The sequence below is a fragment of the Schistocerca nitens genome, chromosome 11 (genome assembly GCF_023898315.1).
Source record: "Schistocerca nitens isolate TAMUIC-IGC-003100 chromosome 11, iqSchNite1.1, whole genome shotgun sequence".
Lineage (NCBI taxonomy): Eukaryota > Metazoa > Arthropoda > Insecta > Orthoptera > Acrididae > Schistocerca > Schistocerca nitens.
In genome coordinates, this window is record NC_064624.1 from 173,987,144 (window position 1) to 174,003,926 (window position 16,783).

At 41.5% G+C, this 16,783-nt stretch overlaps 1 protein-coding gene across 1 annotated transcript in view; it reads right to left on the minus strand.

Moving 5' to 3' along the window:
• LOC126212991 (uncharacterized) overlaps positions 1-16,783 on the minus strand; it is a 238,705-nt gene that overhangs the window by 212,423 nt on the left and 9,499 nt on the right. The window contains exon 2 of the mRNA XM_049940533.1: positions 11,157-11,319. Within this exon, the coding sequence (XP_049796490.1) occupies positions 11,157-11,319 (163 nt within the window). The remainder of the gene's footprint in view (positions 1-11,156; positions 11,320-16,783) is intronic.

Here is a 16,783-nt window from a genome sequence, read left to right on the forward strand (position 1 = left end):
TACACTTTATCTGCAGAGCATCTGCCCAGCACCAGCCACCACGAGCTCAACCCGTGGGCGCCACCCGGCTGCAGAGAGGGCCACGTGGCACGGCAGTCGTCGACAGGAGTTCTGACACCAAAAAAACATGAGTGACCGCACCTAGGCATACACGAGGCTGTGACAGCTCAGGTACCAGAAGTGTGATACCTGTGTTGTTAGGGGGCTCAGCCAGGTGGGTACAGAACAGCCCCACAACACGGACTGGATACGTGCACTCAGTGACCTAGCAGGGTGGAAGGGGGAGAGGTATGGCAGAGAAACTCACGCCAGACGTGCTAGTGAGCAAGTTGTTCTCCAAATGGTTCACACTAAGGAAACAGTATTTCAAAGACGAGGTCTAACCCCAAGGGGGACCAGAATAAGCCAGGGCAGGAGAGAGAGAGAGAGAGAGAGAGAGAGAGAGAGAGAGAGAGAGAGAGAGAGAGAGAGAGAGAGAGATACACACGAAAACCTGTTACATTGGGAATCTCATGATTACATAAGCTTTCCACTGGTGGACAGTAAAACTTTTAATAATTTGTTTACAGTCACTTCACCCTCACACTGAAAAAGAAGACACAAGTATGTTAGATTTATTCTCCCCTACTTGGTCCTCTAACGACAGGTCATCAAAATACCTCAATGTGGGACCATGTAGCCCACTTTGCCCATGGAAGAACTGGAGAATGTAGATTTTTTTAATTTTATTGCACACCCACTTGTATGTTATGCACAGAATATTGATTTTCTTCTTAACCTCTTTGTGCGTAATATACAAGTGGAAAAGGCACAACACCACTAGCATATTTGTAATTGCTAGTGCTATTTTATTTTTATACTTTATTGTAGTTTGCATAGCAATTCTGGACACTCACAATACAGTGAGATAAATTGAAATAAAATTATTTTTCACTAAACATGTGCAGTGAAACATCGACGCAAACGATGTCCACCACACTGGCAAATTTTCCACCAAACAAAAATTCTGGCAAACACATCAAATGACAAACACATCAAACAGCACAGTACACAGTCCAGTATTTGGCAAACATAGTGAACTTTGAAAAAATTATTTAATAGTGTAGGGGGCCTTAAGAACCAAATAGTTTTGTGATCACAGATGAAAATAAAAGAAATTCATAGAACACATTCTGCATCACTGTTGTACCCATGACTGTATCACATATTATTTAACTTTTTATTTATTGTCAAGTCAACCAGGTTCTGCTTCTAAAGTTGTGTGATGTAACAATTATGCTGACTGCAACCAAAATACATGTGTTTAATGGGTTATCTTTTTATTCTGTTGGCTATACAACCAATGGTTCCTGTAATTGTCACATCTGATCTGTTTTGCAGACACTTGAGAATGACTACACAGGCAAATCTACATACTAATGAATTATATAAAAGGATGCAGCTACGAAGTCTTTTGCAATCGAATGCTTCAATGAGAAGTTCTCGGTAACGTGCTGTGTCAGATTTGGATATAATTCTGACCATTTGATGGCTGCCTTCAGCATGGTCATCAGGGGCTAAGACTGACAACTGTTTAATTGGTGACGCTCCCGCTTTTATGCCAAAAGGATGGCACCCGATTGGCTGGTGTACACAGTGACACAATGACGGAAATAATGCACACTTGGGGGTGCCCTCTATGCTTGTTTACATTTGAGCATTCTACCAGTCTCACTTGCAGCACAATCTCCCACATCAGGTGGTGAGTTAACCAGAATTCTTCCTCCGTGCTCTTTCTTTACCGAGTGCACATTTCTGTGCATTGCTAAGTGCATAGCCAGTGTATCTATTGATGTTTTTATCATAATCCGATCGACACTGTTTCTCCTATCTAAGTCCTAACAGCTGAAAGCATGGGCCGTAATTCTGGTATGATCTAACATAAACAGATGTTTATTTACAGGGCTGTGCTCAACCACCAATGATTTTTCAAAGTTTTTGTACTTCAAATGATGCAGATCTTCAACAGATCTATCGGCAACTGTCTGTATAAACTTCCCCACGTAACTGCTGCCACAGTCATAAAACTCTAAAAACTCTATCCAAACAGTAGGGATGGGAAAAACCAACCAATTAAAACTAATATGCGTATTTTACTTCTGAGTATATGGTATTTTTTGGTTTTTCTTTGCTATCAGTTATAAGATGTATTTTCTTTTTTACTGACAACTGGGTATAAAACTGATAATTTGCCATAGCAATGGTGATAAAATTTTTGGTTTAGGATAAACCTTTTTAAAAATTGAGTTTGGTAGTAAGTTCTATGGCTTCTGAAAGTATTGTCTTTGATTGATACCTGCTTCTGATGAAAGAAGTCAACTTACAGATCAACACATTGCAAACAAGTATTTACAAACAGACTGGACAATAATTATTTGCCATTGGATTAATTCTTTACTGAAATTTAAACTATTGTCATGTAACTGTTCCTGGTAAATGTTATATTTTGCATACCATGTAAACTGTTCATTCAAATTTTGTGAAAGAGAATCTTTGATTTTGCAAATAAAAAATCAATTGTATTCAAATTCACAATAAAAACTAAAGACATGCATTTAAATAGTGAAACAGGTTTTCAAGCAGATACTTCTTTTGTATGCTGTATTTTGACACATGTGGTGTGTGTACTGTGAGATCTTGATTTTTTTGACTTGTCGCTCTAACGAAGTAGGCGAGTGTCAGCAATATGTCTCGTTGTCTTATCGTGGCGTGTTTATCTTCTGCCGTTAAGTCAGACGATAGAAATGCCATTGGCACGCTTAGAGTAGCTGATTGACGGTGACCAAAATTGACAATCTGAAGTTCCTTTGGTATTGGTACGTTACTGGTAATCTTATTCTCACATATATCTCTGATACTTCACAAAAGTGTCTATACATTTATCTTCATGGCTATGTACAGGAATATGGTAATCTTATTAGGTGCAAACTGAAACCTGACTATAGACTGGTACAGACAAATGTAGAACTCTTACAGACTGGTACAGACTAATGCAGACTGGTACAGACTAATGCAGGCTGGTACAGACTAATGCAGGCTGGTACAGACTAATGCAGGCTGGTACAGACTAATGCAGGCTGGTACAGACTAATGCAGGCTGGTACAGACTAATGCAGGCTGGTACAGACTAATGCAGGCTGGTACAGACTAATGCAGGCTGGTACAGACTAATGCAGGCTGGTACAGACTAATGCAGGCTGGTACAGACTAATGCAGGCTGGTACAGACTAATGCAGGCTGGTACAGACTAATGCAGGCTGGTACAGACTAATGCAGGCTGGTACAGACTAATGCAGGCTGGTACAGACTAATGCAGGCTGGTACAGACTAATGCAGGCTGGTACAGACTAATGCAGGCTGGTACAGACTAATGCAGGCTGGTACAGACTAATGCAGGCTGGTACAGACTAATGCAGGCTGGTACAGACTAATGCAGGCTGGTACAGACTAATGCAGGCTGGTACAGACTAATGCAGGCTGGTACAGACTAATGCAGGCTGGTACAGACTAATGCAGGCTGGTACAGACTAATGCAGGCTGACTAATCAGAGGTCTGTACACTCATTATAATACCTCGCGCGTTCATGTATCACTGCGCAAGTGTGATCCGCGAGGAGAAAAGGTTCTACGTTAGCAGCAATCTCATTGGCTGCGTTACATATTAATATGCGGATCGGCGGAAGCAGAATTTGGTCCGTCTCTAAGACAGCGCCATCTCGTAGTGCGGAGACGGGCGAGCGCAGCGCCTGCGCTGTTGTGCTTAGCGGGGCGCGCTCTAGTGGGAAAGTTGTGTATGCGCTGACTACGCGGAACTATGCACACAACACTACTGGGAACAGCTACAAATTCAGATAAAGCATTTCTAACATTGATTCTAGCATTGTGTTTGAAGAAGAAGAAGAAGAAGAAGAAGAAGATTGGCTTGGGTTTTCATCCAAAACAGTTAAAGAAAAAGAACATTACAAATTTTACACAAAAACTCTGTCTGCCATTTCTACAAAATGATAAAAGAAAAACCAAACACAGGACTATAGATAAGACAGAAGCGGAATGAAACACATTTGGCCGTCAAGGGAGCAAAGCCTTCAGTGAGTACCATAGAAGAATATTGTCCCAGAAGAAGCTGAGTAGCACCATGGTGTAGTAGTTATGATACTAAACTGTTGCATGGAGGGCCGTGAGTTCGAAACTCCCCTGGACTGTACAATTTTAATTTCTGTATTTGGTTTGAGTACATTCTAGAAGTATCCACAAATGTCAAGAATCATTGTCCTGGAATTTTCTGTAGCTTTATATATACTGTATGTGTTCTGGCCGAAGGACGTTCACTCCGAACTCTTGTATGTGCAAGTGCTGAATAAATCTTTGTTAAGTGAAGTTAGTGTTCGTCATTCATCTACTTACACCTTTCTCTCTGTCACAGGATTGTTAAACAACCTTTCACAAAACCCAAAAAAATTTTGGCTATATGTAAAGGCTGGTACTGGTGCCAAAGTTGATGTCCTGCCCGTAGCAAATGAGACAGGAACTGGAATTGGAGATAGCAAAGCAAAGGCTGAAATGTTTAACTCTGTCTTCAAATGTTCCTTTACAAAGAAAAACCCAGTAGAATTGTCCCCAATTAAATCCTCATATCATTCAAAAGGTGGATGAAATCAGTATTGGTATCAGTGGTGTTGAGAAAACAGCTGAAATCGTTAAAATTCAACAAAGCTCCAGGACTCAACGGACTCCCTATCAGATTTTATATTAATTTGCAGCTGAGTTAGCCCCTATTCTAACAGATCACATCTGTCTACAAGAAAGGTAATAGAAGTGATCCACAAAACTTTCATCCAATATCCTTCACACTGATTTGTTGTAGGATCTTGGAACACATTCTAAGCTCAAACATAATGAGGTATCTTTAACAGAATTACATCTTCCATGCCAACCACCATGGATTCCAAAAACAATGATCATGTGAAACCCAACTTACACTTTTCTCTCATGACATACTGAAAGCTTTGGATCGACATACTGAAAGCTTTGGATCAAGGCAACAGATAGATGAAGTATTTCTTGATTTCTGAAAAGCATTTGAATCAGTACCACACCTATGCTTATTGTAAAAAGTAGGATCATGTGGGGTACTGAGTGAATTTTGTGACTGGATTGAGGACTTTCTGGTAGGGAAGATGTAGTGTGTCTCTCGGAGAGTCGTCGTACGTAGAAGAGAGTATTCTATGACTACATCAATGGCCGCAATTGAAATCTACCAACTTGTACAAATACCTGGGTGTAATACTTTATAGGGATATGAAGTGGAATGATCACGTAGGGTCAATTATGGATAAAGCTCGTGCAACTAGTTGTAGAATATTGCACAAGCGTGTGGGATCCGTTCCAGATAGTAATATCAGGAATACTGAACATACAGAGAAGAGCAGCACAAATGGGTACAGGTTGGTTTGATCCACGAGAGTGTCATTGAGATGCTGAAGGAATTGAAGTGGAAGACTAAGATACACATAAGCTATCCGGAGAAAGTCTATTAACAAAGTTTCAAGAACTGGCTTTAAATGATCACTCTAGGAATACACACCAACACGCTATATATCGCCCACAGTGGGATTGTGAGGATAAGATCAGGAAAATTACTGCACCTACAACAATCTTTCTTTCCACACTCTATACGTGAAAGGAACAGGAAGAAACACTAATAACTTATACAATGGGACATACCCTCTGCCATGCACCTCCAGTGGTGTGCATAATATAGATGCAGATGCAGAAGTAAAGTTGTAACAGTGGGTCGTGAGTCGTGCAAGAGTAGATCAGTCGGTACAGTACTTGACCACAAAAGGCAAAGGTCCCAGGTTTGAGTTTCGGCCAGCGAGCAGTTTTAATCTATGTCTACATGACTTGTCTGCAATTCACACTTCTGTGCCTGGGAGAACTTTCACTAACACCTTCAAGCTTCTTCTCTACTGTTCCACTCTCCAACAGTGTGAGCTCCGATTTCTCTTATTTTACTAATATTACCATTTCTCCCTATGTAGGTTAACATCAACAAAATATTTTCATATTCAGAGGAAAACATTGGTGATTAAAATTTTGTGAAAGATCTTGCTGTGGTGAAAAATGCTTTCATTCTAATGATTGCCACCACATATTCACATATCATACACTATGTGATCAAAAGTACCCGGACACCTGGCTTAAAATGACTTACAAGTTCGTGGTGCCCTCCAGCGGTAATGCTGAAATTCAAAATGGTTTTGGCCAACCCTTAGCCTTGATGACAGCTTCCGCTCTCGCAGGCATACGTTCAATCAGGTGCTCGAACGTTTCTTGGGGAATGGCAGCCCATTCTTCACGGAGTGTTGTACTTACAAGGGAACCTCCCCATCGCACCCCCCTCAGATTTAGTTATAAGTTGGCACAGTGGATAGGCCTTGAAAAACTGAACACAGATCAATCGAGAAAACAGGAAGAAGTTGTGTGGAACTATGAAAAAAATAAGCAAAATATACAAACTGAGTAGTCTATGCATAAGATAGGCAACATCAAGGATACTGTGAGGTCAGGGGCTCCGTGGTTAGCGTGAGCAGCTGCACGGCGAGACGTCCTTGGTTCAAGTCTACCCTTGCGTGAAAAGTTTTTTTTTTTATTTTCAGACAATTATCAAAGTTCAGGCACTCACACATAATCAACTTCGCTCTCCAAAATTCCAGGACATGTTCAGATTTGCTTGGACATATGCAGGATTTGACGGTCTACACACGGAAAAATTTGAAAACGTTAAAAACATATATTTTGACAGAGCAGAGGGAAAACTGTGCGACTGTGAAACTGTTGCATTCATTTGTTGCAGTTTATGTGACAAACTCTTATGTTTTCATCACTTTTTTGGGAGTGATTATCACATCCACAAGAAAACCTAAATCGGGCAAGGTAGGAGAATCTTTTTACCCATTCGCCAAGTGTACAAGGTAGGTGGGTCGACAACATATTCCTGTCATGTGACGCACATGCCGTCACCAGTGTCGTATAGAATATGTCAGACGTGTTTTCCTGTGGAGGAATCGGTTGACCTATGACCTTGCGATCAAATGTTTTCGGTTCCCATTGGAGAGGCACGTCCCTTTGTCTACTACTCTCACGGTTTTGCGGTGCGGTCGCAAAACACAGACACTAAACTTATTACAGTGAACAGAGACGTCAATGAACGAACGGACAGATCATAACTTTGCAAAAATAAAGAAAGTAAAACTTTCACTCGAGGGAAGACTTGTACCAAGGACCTCTTGTTCCGGAGCTGCTCACGCTAACCACGGGACCACGGCGCTCCTGAGCTCAGATTATCCTTGATGTTGTCTATCCAATGCATGGACTACTCAGTTTGTATATTTTGCTTATTTTTTTCATAGTTCCACGCAACCTGTTCCTGTTTTCTCGATTGATCTGTGTTCAGTTTTTCAAGGCCTATCCACTGTGCCAACTTATAACTAAATCTGAGGCGGGTGTGATGGGGAGGTTCCCTTGTTAGGAGAGGTATCGATGTCAGTCGGTGAGGCCTGGCACGAAGTCGGCGTTCCAAAACATCCCAAAGGTATTCTATAAGATTCAGATCAGGAGTCTGTGCAGGCCAGTCCATTACAGGGCTGTTATTGTCATGTAACCACTCTGCCATAGATCGTGCATTATGAACAGGAGCTCGATCGTGTTGAAAGATGCAATCGCCATCCCCCAATTGCTCTTCAACAGTGGGAAGCAAGAATGTGCTTAGAACACCAATGTAGGCCTGTGCTGTGATAGTGCCACACAAAACAACAAGGGGTTCAAGCCCCCTCCATGAAAAACACGGCCACACCATAACACCACCACCTCCGAATTTTACTGTTGGCACTACACACGCTGGCAGATGACATTCACTGGGCATTCGCCATACCCACACACTGCCATCGGATCGCCACACTGTGTACCGCGGTTTGTGACTCCACACATCATTTGCCCACTGTTCAATCGTCCAATGTTTACTCTCCTTACACCAAGTGAGGCATCATCTGGCATTTACCGGCGTGATGTGTGGCTTATGAGCAGCCGCTCGACCATGAAGTCGAAGTTTTCTCACCTCCCGCTGAACTGTCATAGTACTTGCAGTGGATCCTGAGGCAGTTTGGAATTCCTGTGTGATGGTCTGGATAAATGTCTGCCTATTACCCATTAGGACCCTCTTCAACTGTCAGCGGCCTCTGTCAGTCAACAGAGGAGGTCGGCCTGTACGCTTCGGTGCTGCGCGTGTCCCTTCACGTTTCCAATTCACTATCACATCCGAAACAGTGGACCTAGGGATGTTTAGGAGTGCGGAAATTTCGCGTACATACGTGTGGCACGAGTGACACCCGATCACCTGACCACGTTCGAAGTCCACGAGTTCCGCAGAGCGCCTCATTCTGCTCTCTCACGATGTCTAATGACTACTGAGGTCGCTGATATGGAGTACATGTCAGCAGGTGGCAGCACAATGCACGTAATATGAAAAACATATGTTTTTGGTGGTGTCTGTATACTTTTGATCACATATTGTATCTGTAATAGTCTCTCCCCTATTTTGAGACAATGCAACATGATTATTTCATTTATGCTGGATCTTGTGAATCCCACAGCTGTTAATGACACAAGCAGCCACTAACACTTTTTGAATGCTTTAGCTCTGTACCACAACCAGTTGTGGGCTACCATGCCCATCTTCAGATGGCTAACGTTTTCAGTTATATGAATGTTTTTTTATCGACAGTATGTCATCTGCACTTACAATAAGTCCCCAATAGATGGTGATTTGTTTTGGTGTGGTACACTTAGTTTTCCAGGTCAATGTGTATGTTTTTGAATTACAAACACCACACATGTTGTAAATAAATTACTGCGGCATACTTTGTAAGATGATTATTGTCAGTGTTGAGCATCACGCATGTGCTCTACACTTTATGTTTTTGTTTACAGTGCAAAGATTATCATTACGCAAAGATACGTTCGACAACATATACAGTGACCTGGAAAACCACTTGGACAACAACAAAACAAATCATCATCTACTGGAACGTACTGTTGGAGCAGATGACATGCTGTTGATAAAACAACATCTATATAACTCTAAATATTATCCAATTGATGATGGGAATGGTTATGGCACTGAAATAAAACTTTTAAAAATTGTTAGAGACTGGTTGTGTCAGTTAAGAGACCTGCTGCTTCTTCTAAGGTTTTGCCAATAAAATCCCGTCTTTGTCTCCCCTTTGCCACAACATTGTCTACACGGTCATTCCGACTTAAATAGTACGTTATTGTTATCCCTAAGTTTTTAGACGGGCTGACACCTTTAGATTTCTTTGAGTTGTTGAGTAACCAAAATTTAAAGGATTCCTTTCAGTATTCATGTGGATGAACTCAAACTTTTCATTCTTTAGAATCAATTACCATTTTTTGCACCATACAGTTATCTTGTCTAAATGATTTTGCACTTGGTTTTGATCTTCTTATGCTTTTACAAGATACTAAACAACAGCATTATCTGCAGCCTATCTAAGATGGCTGCTCAGACTGTCTCCTAAATCATTTACATAAAATTAGGAATGCAGGTAACCTACAATACTTCCTTAGGGAATGCCAGATATCACTTCCCTTCTACTGGACGACTTTCCATCCGTTACTATGAACTGTGACCCTTCTGACAGGATATCGGAAATCCATTCACACAACTGCAATTTGATTTGAAGCCGCTTGTGTGTCACGGTAAGAAAAGACGTCTGAAAATGTATTTGCCAGGAAGTTTTGTGCCACGTGTTTGCCACTTCTCTTCTCCCACATGCAAGAACTCACCACCCTGGCCGCACTTCCCTACTGCTTTCACTGCATTGCACAGAGGTGCCTTCTGGCACAATGCAAACTACACTGAACAAGGGGAACCGTGCAGCAGTAAATGAGTAATGGAATGATGTAACTGACAACATGAAAATATTACGAGAACAAAATCTGCCAACTAATGGGGGTATACTTGGGAATGTGAGGTTTTTAACAGGTGAGAAAACAAAAACTGAAATTCAACACGAAGTGTAAAAAATTGTGCCCACTGAGAAAAGCAACAAAAATGGAAATAATAAACACTTCACAGATATGAACAAACAATATTACACTGCTTGGCATCTCCATTATACTTACATAGGTGTTATAAATAATGCAATGCACCCACAAACATTTTCTTAAAATAAATATCACTAAATCTAAAAAATAAAGCACCAACAGTGCTAAGAAAGTTAATTCTGCTCACAAAAAAGTCTACACTTTACGTACAATAATACACATGAAAGATGGACCCCCACAAAAATAATAAAGGAAAAAATTAAATATGTATTATTAAAGATCGTTAATGGCGAATATTGAAACTATTATCTAACATCATAACAAATGAAATAAAAAATAACATGAGGGTGTGCCACGTGCCCTTCACATTAACTGATTGAATTCAAATTCTGTATCAAGGGTCAAAGCCACGAACCTCTTTAAGACAAAGAACTTTTAACATATCAAGCTCATGTTGTCAAGGTGAGACAATAGTCACAGTAACTTCAGAATTGGAAGTACTTGGGCAGATGTGAGTACAGAAGCTCCTAGCATATCAGGTCAAAGTTCCTGGGGATCATATAACTCTGACAATAATTATGATTTTTATTCAAACAAATGATATGTTAATGAAATAACATTCAGACTGATTGTTTCAATAGACTTGCATGAAGGGTCTCTCTCTCTCTCTCTCTCTCTCTCTCTCTCTCTCTCTCTCTCTCTCTCTCTCTCTCTCTCTCCTCCCCCCCCCCCCCCCCACACACACACACACTTGCATATGTTAATAGACAATATATTGTGTTTGCGTATTCTTCAAGAGAAATTAGAGCAGCAGTAGTAAATTTCCTTGCAACAATAACAGAGCAAAGAGGAGATGAAATCTTTTCTAACTGTGCCCCCTCCCCCACACACACTCTTAACAATGTGTTGTTACAAAAACAGTGGCCAAGCTGATGTAGGTGGGAGTGAGTAAACAATATCAAGTTCTGGATGCGAGCTATACAATTACTTACACTTTGTTGTTCCTCTATTGGGCCAGCATGCAAACACCGACGGAATGGCATCCTCTTGCAGTCTGGGTTTGTCAAGCCTGACTGCAAGTGTTCTGTTTCTCGCTTTGTCATAATATTTAGCATAACGGCGGATGTCGGATTCTGTGAAGTGACGATGGCATACCTACGAGAAAGTATATTATCAGTTAGTATAGCGTGCAGAACGATCTAAAGGAAAACTTGGGCCTACAGTATCCAAAGGCAACTTACGATTCAAAGGAAAATTGGTCTACAATATCTTAAAGCAACCTACGATCTAAAGGAAAAGGTGGATCTACAATAGTCTACTATATTTCGGGCATGCAGCCACGCAAATAAAATTTCTTCCACTGTTATTTCAGCGGCATATCGTCAGGTCATCCTCAGAGTGAGTCGCAAGATTGACGAGAAGGTGCCGAGCGCAGCTTTATATGCTCCACCGTGGTGGTATGCGCCTGCGAGTCACAGAGGCTGGTCAGCGGCAAAGAGATACGAGGTCTGTCTAAAAAGCATCCAACCTTTGATTTTCCCGCACAAAATAGAGACGATAGCGTGGCACCACTGTACACAGTAAAGGAAGAGACCTTTATGTGCGCTTGTGAATTTTGTCCGCACATTCCAGTGCGTCAGTCACTGCCTATCGGTCACCGAGTGAGGTGCTACACGATGTGTTAGTCTGATTACAGATTCTCTCCAGATGACTGAACGTGTTGAGCAAAGATACCGCATCAAATTTTGTCAAAAGCTTGGCGATTCTCAAAGCAAAACAATGCAATAGCTGCAACACAAATTAAGGAGTGGTTCAACCGATTCAAAAATGGCCGCACATCAGCGTAGAGTGACCGGCGTTCTGGCAGACCCCGAACTGCTCGGAGTGCAGCTGTTGTCGAGAGGGTGCAAAATTTCGTGACGGCAGATCATCGTTTGACCGTGCGGGAGGTTGCCCGAGAGATTCGAGTGATTGAAGATTCTGCACGTGCAATTTTGTGTGACGATTTGAACGTGCACTGACTGGCTGCGAAATTCGTGCCCGAGTTCTCACTGGAACAAAAAGATATCCGTTTTGATGTTGCACGGAACCTTCTAGACACCACCGACATTGATGTTGGGTTTCTGAACACCGCGATAATTGGAGATGAGTCACGGGTGTACGGGTACGACCCAGAAACAAAGAGACAGTTGTCGCAATGGAAGCATCCCGAGTCTCCGAGGCCAAAGAAAATGCAGCAGATGCAAAGCAAAATAGAGGTGATGCTGACTGTCTTCTTTGATGTCCGTGGAATTGTGCATCACGAATATGCACCAAAAGGACAAACAATGACAAAGGAGTACTATCAAGATGTTGTCCGTGATGCAGTTCAGCGCAAAAGACCAGACGTGTGGACAGCGAAAAACTGGCAACTGCATCACAACAATGGCCCTGCACATTCATCCCACTTAATCAAAAATTTTTCGGCCAAACACGGAATTACAGCCGTTCGCCAACCTCCCTACTCTCCAGACATAGCTCCTTGCGACTTCTGGTTGTTTCAAAAATTGAAGACGCCACTGAAAGGATCCTGTTCTGAGAGTAGAGAAGAGATAATGCAGAACACGACAACAGAGCTGAACACCATTCCAAAAGAAGACTTCCAGAGGTGTTTCCAGCAGTGGAAGGATCGGTGGGCTAAGTGTGTGCAGGTACAAGGGGCCTACTTTGAAGGGGATTAGGTTCCCAATCCTGTCAGGTATTCGAAATGCATTTTCCGGCCAAAGGTCAGATACTTTTTAGACAGGCCTAGTACAGTTACACACACACCGTCTGTGGTGAAGGGGTACAGGTGTTCGATTCGCTAATCAATGTATGTTCAGCGGCAATGACACCGTGACAACTTCTCTGCAGTTTAATTATCCCAAGAGCCGGATTCTATGCTTTGTCCAAATTAAGACCATTATCTCTATTTATTAAATTATTAGATAATCTAATCTCTATATTTGCAAGGTTGGTTCACTTTGTCAAGAACGCAGCAGTAAATAGAATTTTATATAGGGCTAGTTGTGCTATTGTCAGAGAAAGAATTCATTTTACTCGTCGGAAGTTGGACGTTGTTTCTGCACACCTGTACCATCTGCATTAGAAGATAGCAGCTGTTTTATCTCCTGACTCACCCATGAGTCTGGATCGATGGCACGGCATGGGCTAAGTCTGACTGGGTTCGTGAAGTGGCTACAAAAAGACAGATTGCCAAGTATAGCAGAGTAGACCAGCCTTCTCAGGTGCACTGGTTATTTGACATCCCATCACAAATTTGACAGGTAAGGATCTGGACGAAGCTACGTTACCCGTCTCGAGTGAAGGGCTGAATGTTGCCCCTGCTCCAAAAACTTTGCCGATGTAATCTTTTGTCAGTGCCATTGAAGAAGCTGTCCGACTGTTATCAGAGGATTCAGGTGAAGAAATCAGATGTGAAAGCTACCGAGCAATTACAAAACATCATTCACAAAGAAGTAATGTTTCCAAGGAAGAGAGATTGCGATACGAAAGGTGCACGAGGATACTTGCATAGTCGTCCTGTGTGCTGAGGAAGGCAATGCTACCGCCCTTTTGCCACAGGAAATCTACAAGGAAAAGATATGCGGTCTACTTAGTTCTGGCACATACCAGAAGATCAACAAAGATCATACCAACAACGTGACAGTAAGGACTGCTGCCTTGCTGAATGCTCCATCACTAGCAAATGAAATCATAAGAAGGTTAAAAGTGCGAGGTGCAGTACCACCGAGATTTTATGGGCTTCCTGAAGTTCACAAGATGGGTAAGGATGAGTATCAAGAGGATCTGTCTATGAGGCCTGTAATGAGCACTATTGGTTCACCAATGTATTTTTCTACCAAATATTTAGCTTCCTTATTAACACAATTGGTAGGAAAATGTAATCGCTGCATTTGTAATACTATGGATTTTATTCTGACACTCAGTAGTAATGTCACGCTAAATAGTACAGATGTGCTCGTTAGTTTTGACGTGTTATTATTTACCAAGGTATCTTCAAAGGACTCTTTACCTCGTATCAGCCTACATTTTGATACACATAACAGCCTTATTTGAACATGTGCTTCTGTCATCTTATTTTCAGTTTAATGGTGAATTTTATGAGCGGATTGATGGAGTTGCTATGGGAAGCCCATTCTCCCCTCTGGTAGCTAATTTATTCATGGAAGACTTTGAGGGCAAGGCACTGGAGACAGCAAATTTTAAACCAACGGTCTTCTGGATGTGCGTGGATGACACATTTGTACGATGGCCACACAGGATGGATGAATTACATCGATTTTTTGAACATTTTCATCTTATCCGTGCTAGTATCAAATTTTCTATGGAAATAGAAAATAACTGCTGCTTCCCCTTTTTGGACGTTGTCATTCACCGTAAAGTTGATGGCACATTAGGAGATGCCATATATCGTAAACCTACACACACAAATCTATATCTAGCCAGTAGCTGCCATCATCCTTCGGAGGCCATAGGTGTCTCGAAGACCTTTGTGCATAGGGTGCACTGTATATCAGATAAAGATAATTTGCAAGAAGAGCTCACATACCTCCAGAGCATTTTTAAAGCTAATAGATTTTCTCCGCAACAAATTTGTAGAGCATTCAATGTAAAAACCTAGAATGCAGATATGTGATGGGGAACAAGATAGTAATTCCTTCAGATTAAGTGTGTTTTTGCCCTATGTGGGTGCTCTTTCCTCAAAGATAGGCTGTATTCTCAAGAAACACTTTGTTAAGGTGATCTTCTGGCCTCCCACGAGGATTGAAACTTTACTTGGCTCTGTAAAGGATGATTTATTGCTTTGCAAGTCAGGTGTGTATTAGATTCCTTGCAGAAATTGTGAGAAGACGTACATATATTGTTCATAAGAGATGTGCAAAACATTGAAGATACACACACTTATCAACAGCCAGACAAGTCAGCTGTGATGGAACATTGTATTGATATAGGGCATTCCATGAACAACAGTGATGCGAAGATTCTAACATCCACCTCTTGCTTTTGAGATTCTGCCTTCAAGGAATCTGTAGAGATTTGATTAGCTAATAATTTAATAAATAAAGATAATAGTTTTAATTTGGACAAAGCATGGAATTCAGCTGCAGAGAAGTAGTCATGGTGTCGTTGCCACTGAACATACACCAATAAGCGAATCTAATGTCTGTGCGCCTTGTCACAGGTGGCGCGTGTGTCAGAGTATCTCTTTGTTACCGACCTGCGTTGGTGACTCAGAGGTGCGTACGACCACGGTGGAGAATATAAGGCCTTGCTTGGCACCTTGTCGTCAGTCTCGCGTCTCATTCTGAGGATGGCCGGATGATACACAGCCGAATTATCAGTGGCAGAAATTTTATTTGCGTGGCTGTGTGCCGAAAATTTAATGCACTAGTCATTACGCCGCAAAAAGTTGAAAATTCAGTTGGTGTCTACAATACCTTAAAGCAACCTACGATGCTTCCTCATTCGCTCACTCTCCTCCAAAATGCACCATCCATCCAAAATGTTTCGAGACTGATTTTATTCCTGGTGTACATGTGGCGTTAGTGCCAACTGAACCTAACATCTGTAAACAACGTACGTGCATTTAACCAATCATTTGTGAGCAGGGTGTGTTCAGAAGTGGGTGGGCAGCCATATTGTGTCAACGTTGTTGAGCCACAAACCACAAAGGAGCACCATCTCTAAATCAAGTGTTAAGACATTCCCCAAAATGTTTTTAAGATGAGAAATATATGTGAAATTCTGTCTCACACACCTCGGCTCCCGAACAAAAACGACACGTGGAAAAAATCGTCACAGATGAAAAGACTCTGTGTTACCAATATAAACCTGCCACAAACTGGCAAAGTGCAGAATGGATCTCAGAGACTGAAGAAGGTGTCAATGTAATGTAGGAGTCTAACATCTTTCCAGAGAATGACTTTTTCTGACAGTTTCACTTGATTGTATCAACCTTCTGTGCACTGTACTTAAGTGGGGGCAGACTGAACACCTGAAACATTGAAATCACAATCTTAAGATATCTCAATTTTTTTTATTAATCCAGCCTCTAAATATTTTGTATTGATGGGGTAAACTTCAGATGCTAGATCTTTGTAGAAGCACAAGATCTAACAAACTGACTGTAACACATCACATTCTCAGTATCAAACGCAAAATTCAGTAGCAAAAACTATAAAATTATAAGACTGGATTGTTGGGCAGTACTTACCATTAAGATGCGAAATATGGAACAGGCTTACTACCGGGTCAATGGTAGTGTCCTTTACATTTATACACATCTCTTTGCAGTAAGAAATACGAGGATCATTCAATAAATAGCCAGAACTTTTTTAAATTGTGTATTACAAGAACAGAATACAACACTTACTTATAAAATATGGATGCACCACAAGACTTTCTGCGTAAGAGTCAAGAATTGTGAAGTTCCTGTATATTCAGATGAATAACAAACAGGATGCAGATAAGTTAGCAGAAAGCTGAGCTCTGCCTGCCTCTCCCACTGTGTTGATCCACAGACAGGATTGGTAACATACTGACAAGGAGAGTTCCCCCGTGGTGAGGTCGACTTTTT